A 6,485-nucleotide genomic window follows, 5' to 3' on the forward strand; every position below is an offset into this window, starting at 1 on the left:
GAGGACAACAGAATTAGACACCGGCACAGTCTGGGCCAGGAGCATGGTCCGCTCACACCTGCCTCTCCAGGTTACACAGTTCAGGATCCAAGTCCTGCGTAAACGCATCTGACTGGAGAACCGAAATCCCATCGAGAACAGCTGCAGGGAGCCTGGGGTCATGGTTTTCAGCTCCCGGCCACTGCGGTCCAGGAAGGCCAGCCAGACGAGACCTAAGCCAAGTCCCCACATCCCCCACGAGGGGACAAGCCAGGAGTGTCCAGGACTCCGGGCCGCCCTCTGTGCTATGCGCCATGGGGTCAGCTGCCTCCCAGCCATGGGCCACACCTGATCAGAGTTCCTTAGAAGCCGGGCTGCTTGCCTTCCTGCCTTGGCTCTGGTGACCTTGGGATTTTGCAGACCCTCGGGAAGAGCTGCCCAAGACAGCACCCCGACTCCAGACCCTGTCTGATGGGCTGTGGACGTCCGCACATTCCACAGAATGTGACTAGCTGTGGAGCTCAATGTGAAATGGCCCTTTGCTGGCCGGGTCCTGCCTTCAGCCTGGACACTCGTCCCCATGTCCTGCCCAGATGAGCTCTGGGCAGAGCCAGAGTTTCCTGGCTGCTTCGGTTATGAAACACACGTCCAGGTTTAGCCCAGCCTCATGTGCGGTTTACAACTCTCATCTACCCTCCCTGTAGGTGAGGCTGGGGGCCCCAGGTTCCCCTCCTACGGGCAGCCCCTGCAGAGGAGGCGGGGGTCTCTTAGGGCCAGATTCCTCTTCCCCAGGGCCCTTCACGAGAGGAGGCTCCTCACCCACAGCTGCCAGCATGCCCCACACCCCATTGTCTGCCACGCAACCCCCAGCAGGCCCACGCCCTGCACCCCTATAGCCTCCAGCCAGCTCCTGTGGTGCCTACGCCATGAGTGGGCCTGGGAGTCTCCCTGCCCTTGGTGGCCTTCCTGCCCCAGGGAGCCTCACCCCACCAGGGACGGCCCTGTGGATCAGGATGGTTCTGCTGGTGGTTACACTGGCTCGGGGCCCATCCCCCACTGCTGGACCCCGCCCCACACAAGGGAGCCTCTGAGCAGGCATCTGGGGCTCCAAAGTCCAATAGGAAACTAGCAGGGGGAGGGGTCCAAGCCTGGGCTCCTCTCCTAGGGTTAGGAGTCAGCTTCAGAGTTAGGGCTGGGTTGGGTTAGGGGTTAGCATGAGGGTTAGGGTGAAGGTTGGTTTAGGGGTTAGTATTAGGGTTAGGATTGGGCTGGATCAGGGGTTAGAATTAGGGTGAGGGTTGGGTTAGTGGTTAGCATTAGGGTTAGGGCGAGGGTTGGTTTAGGGGTTAGCGTTAGGGTTGGGTTGGGGTTCAGGCTCTGCCTCCCATGATGCCCAGGGAGCTTCCGGGGGTGAGGGTGGTGAACGGCCGGCATCAGGAAGCTAAGTCCCGCCCTGCCAGTCTCGCTGGAAGATTCTGGCTCCCTGGTGGCCCAGGAGTCACAGAATCCCCCCAGTTGCCTCTCCCCTCCCCCTTGCTTTGTCTCACAAGGCGGGGACCTCCACTATGTCCACAGGTTGAACTGAGACACTCCCTTTGTCCCCGCCTCACCGCTGTCAATGCTGGTGGCCTGGCTGGTGTGGGGCTGAGCCCACGGCCTCTGCAGATGTGGGAAACTCTTGCAGTCAGTGCAGCAGGGAGGCAGAGGGGCTGATCTGGCCTGGGCGTCCCAGCGGGCAGCAGGTCCCGGGGTGCGTATGCTCACATGTGGGCTGCAAAGAACTGAGGCACGGGGAGAGGTGGGGTGCTCTGGGGCCAGGCAGCGATGTCATCTCAGGGTGCTCTGCCGCCCCTCCTTCAGCAAGTGTCCATCATGGGCTCCAGGCCCCGCCAGTCAAGAGGTCACAAGATGTGATGGGAGGGGAGGGCAGAGAAAGGAAGTGGAGGGGAGGGCAGGAAGGGGAGGGCTGTACCCCGGGAGAGCTGAGGACTTGCAAGCACCTACAGTGGGAGCTCCAATGAGCATGAAGGAGCTTTGGGGCCCCACAGTGTTGGGGTCTCTATGGCCTTCCTTAGAGAGGAGATGTTTTCCCCTATGTCAGTGGGGCAGGGGGCACAGTAAGGCCAGGACGGTGGGCAGCTTATGGACCTGACTGAGCTCACAGTGCAAGGGACGGGACCTCTGGTGTCCTCCTGGTCCTCTCCCCTTCTCCCTCTTCCAACAGGAGGTGGGCAGGGCCCAGCAGACCTTCACCAAGGGGAAGGCCAGATCCCGGGCTGGGGCAGCCCAGCCAATTGGGGCAGGGAGGGACGGGCCTGCCCCTGCCCTGTGCACCTCCTGAAGGGCCACGTCTGGGTGGTGTACAGGCTCTGGGCTGATTCTAGGGTAAGGGCCAATGAAGAGTCCCCTGGCAGCAGGGAAAGGGCCCCCCAAAATGTGAGATGGGACTGGCTGGCACTCACAGGATGCAGGGCTGAGGAGAGGCCCTGCCTTCACCACCCAGGCCTCAGTCCACACTCTCCTTGGGACCTGGGGTCACGCATGCCGGGCAAACCCACCACAGGCACCCTGGCATGGAGAAGGGGTGGCAGGAGGATGCCAATCACCATGTGACCCCAGGCCTGCAGGACAGGCCAGCAACAGTTCACCTGCCCCACCTGCATCCATCAGAGAGCCAGGGATGGCACCGGTTCTTCACCCACACATCCTTATCCTATGCTTTCAGCCACTTGGCCTGTGGATAGAAACCCCCACAGGCGGCCGGGCGCGGTGGCTCAAGCCTGTAATCCCAGCACTTTGGGAGGCCGAGGCGGGTGGATCACGAGGTCAGGAGATCGAGACCATCCTGGCTAACATGGTGAAACCTCGTCTCTACTAAAAATACAAAAAACTAGCCGGGCGTGGTGGCGGGCGCCTGTAGTCCCAGCTACTCGGAGGCTGAGGCGGGAGAATGGCGTGAACCCGGGAGGTGGAGCTTGCAGTGAGCCGAGATCGCACCACTGCACTCCAGCCTGGGCGACAGAGCGAGACTCCGTCTCAAAAAAAAAAAAAAAAAAAAAACCCCCACAGGCCCAGGGCACTCTGCTGTGTCAGCGCCCGCTTCCTCCAAACAGTGGAACCGGACACTCCGCCACCTGCTGGCTCTGTCTGGACCATGAGGACCACGCGGCCCCACACCAGCACGGGTGCGCTCCCGGGAGCTGGCACTTGGTTCTAGCTCTCGCTGGAAGGGTGAGCGGCGCTGGCAGTTTCCGTGGAGGTCTCTATCCTCCGAGCACGGCGACACTCAGGCAGCGTGGCATGAGAGAAGCAAGCGGGGCCTGGGGCTGCCTCCACTCACACACTGGGCCAGGCTCCTCACCCACCCCCACTTCTGCACGGTGGGCAGAGCGAAGCCTACCAAGCACCTCACAACACAGACGCTCCTGTGACTCGCACTGCACACGCCCTGGTCAGGCTCTCACCTTCCAAGTCACCTGACGCTTTCCAAACACAAACCACCCTCAACTTCCAATCATTTTTAAGCATCTGTTTGGTGAAGCATCTCTACATACCTACACTTCAGTCTACACACAATGTACACTGATCACTCATTTGCACCCCCCCAAAAATAAAGTACTTTAAAATATAAACACTCATAAAAAGGACAATAAAAAATAAAGAATTACTATCATATAGGTGGAGGTAACATCTAACCTGAATGTTAAGGTAACTAAATTGAATACTAAATTATCTCTGAGATTCCTGGCAGCAAAGGTGAAAAGAGAGAGTTCCTGTTGCTGGAGAAAATGAAGCATCCCACTGATTGGCCTTGAAACATCAATCACCAGTACTCCTGGCCTTGGAAAAAGCTGTTTTATATCTTAGTAGAAAAAGCAAGGCACAGGGCCAGGCGTGGTGGCTCACACCTGTAATCCCAGCACTTTGGGAGTCTGAGGCGGGCGGGTCACTTGAGGCCAGGAGTTCGAGACCAGCCTGGCCAACATGGTGAAACCCCTTCTCTACTAAAAATACAAAAATTAGCCAGGCATGGTGGCAGGTGCCTGTAATTCCAGCTACTCAGGAGGTTGAGGCAGGAGAAGTGATTGAACCTGGGAGGCGAAGGTTGCAGTGAGCCAAGATCACCCCGGGGCAGGGCCTCCCACAACAGGCACAGCCAGAGGGGCAGGAAGCAGGCAGGGCCCCAGATATGTGGCTGCTGCCTTCCCCTAGGCAAGCTACCTTGGACTTTTCCCAGGTCTCTCTCCATATTGTTCACCCCATTACTGGACTGAAATTTTGGTACTAGGGTTGCTCAAACATTGTGAGAACAAAAAGTTTAGGGCAGTTTGTTTGAGCTACACATCCCACTTAGTGCTCTAGAAAAACCTGGTCTCTGTTACTTTGCTCTGGAAACAGGGCTCATGTTCCAATGTACCTGGAACAGTGGAACAAGGCTCATGTTTACCTACAGTGCACTTTGTAGGTAAACAAGGGCAAGCCAGCTCCTCAGCACAGGACTTATCGGCGCCTTCAGCAGGTGAACCTGAACCCGAGCCCCCTCTCGTGAACCCTCACGCTTGTGGAGCACCCCGTGTCCTCTGCGTGCATATCCACAGCCTGCGGGCCCTGTGTGGGAGAGGCTCGCGTGGTGGAAGGAGGCGGAATGTCACGATGGACAGCCCAGGTTGAAGTCCCATTGGGATCATTTCCTGATGGTGTCACAGGCAGTCATTCTGTTTCACTAAGCTTCAGGTTCCTCATTCTTCACACGGATGTGATGGCAAAACCATCCAGCCTGGAGGTGCTGCTGTGCCCGAGGGCAACAGTGGGGAGCACAGCACACATGGCTGTGACACCTGCCTCAGGGAATAGCAAAAGCATCATCAGTTACCACCTACTACAGAAGTGACAGCAGCCATCGCCGGGGGTCTGCTGGAACAGGCGCTAGGGCCCCGGGCCAATGGGGTCCTTGGAGGCGGGGGCGCTGGGCAGAGACTTCAGGTACTCCAGGTGCCTCCGGGCATCCTCCTGGTTGTGGCGCACATAGTACACGATATAGGCGATCACCATGGCGAACCAGCCGAACATGGTGACCAGCATGGCCACGTCTGTGGTCCTGTGGGGGACGCTGCAGAGGCTGGCACCTGCATCCAGAGCCTGAACCAGAGGCTTCCCCACAAACTCCTCCTGCACTGAGGTGTGGCAGGCGATCTCGTCCACAGAGTCGGGGTCCAGCTTCAGCTCCCACAGGGCCTCCTGCAGGGCACACTCACAGTGCAGGGGGTTGTGGGACAGGCGTATCTTGGCACTGAGCTTGCCCAGGGCGTCCTTGGGGATCCTCTGGATGCGGTTGTAGGACAGGTCCAGCAGCCGCAGGCCCCCCGCCAGGCCCGCGAAGGTGGCGGGGCCAATGGCCTCGATGGCGTTGTGAGACAGATCCAGCTCCCTGAGCCGGTGCAGGTGCTGGAAGGCCCCGTCCGGGAGGTGGGAGATCTTGTTGGCATCCAGCTTCAGGAGCACGGTGTCGGCCGGGATGTCCTGGGGGACCTCCTGCAGGCCCCGCAAGCTGCAGTAGACAGCCACAGCCCCTGCATGGTCAGGGCACCGGCAGGGCTGCGGGCAGGTGGCGCCCAGGCGCAGGCAGAAGAGGAGGAAGAGACAAGACCCCCGGGTGGAGACCAGCAGGAAGGACGGGCGAGGCAGGCGCACGGTGCCCATCCTGAGCTGGCCTGGGAATGGGGAGATGCGCGCCTCTGCTCAGGCCTGGAGATGGAGCTCTTTTCTGCTGGCAAGGCCTTATCCAACCAGACAAGAACCCGCCATCCTGTTGGGCTGGGAGAAGCAGTGCACTCCACTCTGGCAGCTCTGAAAGGGAAGACGCAGGAGGGAGGGGAGAGGGAAGGAGTGTGGTCAGCACTGCCTGCTGCAGTCATCTGGGAAACGCGTCCACTGGTGGGGAGGGTGTCCAGGGCCCGCTGAAGGGTCTGGGATGGGGAGCACGCCTCCTTAAACAGCTCTGCCTGTAACTTACTTCTGGAGACTCCCAATGCGCCCGGGAGGAGCGTCCCACAAGTGCAAGGAGCTGGCACTGCCAGGGGGCTCCGTGTGGCCCAGTCGGTGGTCACTGCGGTCAGCCCTGGCCACCTCCCACACCGCTGGGGACCAAAGGCGGGGTGGCGGCGGCCTGGGACCAACCAGCCCCTCCTCAGGGTGGATGCCAGGAGGACGGGGACGGCTGGAGCTTCTGCCAAACCTGGAGCGCGGGTCAAGACGGGCACGTGGCCGGGCACCAGCGGGCGCTCGCGCGGCAGGGGCTACTCCCACAGCCAACGCCTGGCTGACTCCGACAATCCCTAAAAACTGTAATAACCCAGCAAGCCCTTCCCTGCCAGCCCTAAAGGAGCCGCGGCTCGCCCCGGGCGCAGAACCGCGCCTTTTCTTTCAACTGCCTGAAGAAAGAAGCGGAGAAAACGGAGAAGCCAAGCCCTGTGCGCGCGGCCCGCGTTGGGCGTGGACGGCGGGGC

At 60.1% G+C, this 6,485-nt stretch overlaps 1 protein-coding gene across 1 annotated transcript; it reads right to left on the reverse strand.

Annotated features, from left to right (window-relative positions):
* Nucleotides 1–3,493: 3,493 nt before the first annotated feature.
* LRRC3 (leucine rich repeat containing 3) lies at nt 3,494–5,823 on the reverse strand. Its single transcript, XM_012002512.1, has one exon. It carries the CDS (start codon nt 5,677–5,679, stop codon nt 4,906–4,908), a length of 774 nt encoding a protein of 257 aa, XP_011857902.1. The 5' UTR covers nt 5,680–5,823; the 3' UTR covers nt 3,494–4,905.
* Nucleotides 5,824–6,485: the final 662 nt, after the last annotated feature.

This window comes from Mandrillus leucophaeus, unplaced genomic scaffold (assembly GCF_000951045.1).
Source record: "Mandrillus leucophaeus isolate KB7577 unplaced genomic scaffold, Mleu.le_1.0 Scaffold69, whole genome shotgun sequence".
Classification (NCBI taxonomy): domain Eukaryota; kingdom Metazoa; phylum Chordata; class Mammalia; order Primates; family Cercopithecidae; genus Mandrillus; species Mandrillus leucophaeus.

Bases quoted from the DNA above. Each gene is read 5' to 3' on its own strand.
- LRRC3 (XM_012002512.1), bottom strand. From the start codon at position 5,679: ATGGGCACCGTGCGCCTGCCTCGCCCGTCCTTCCTGCTGGTCTCCACC.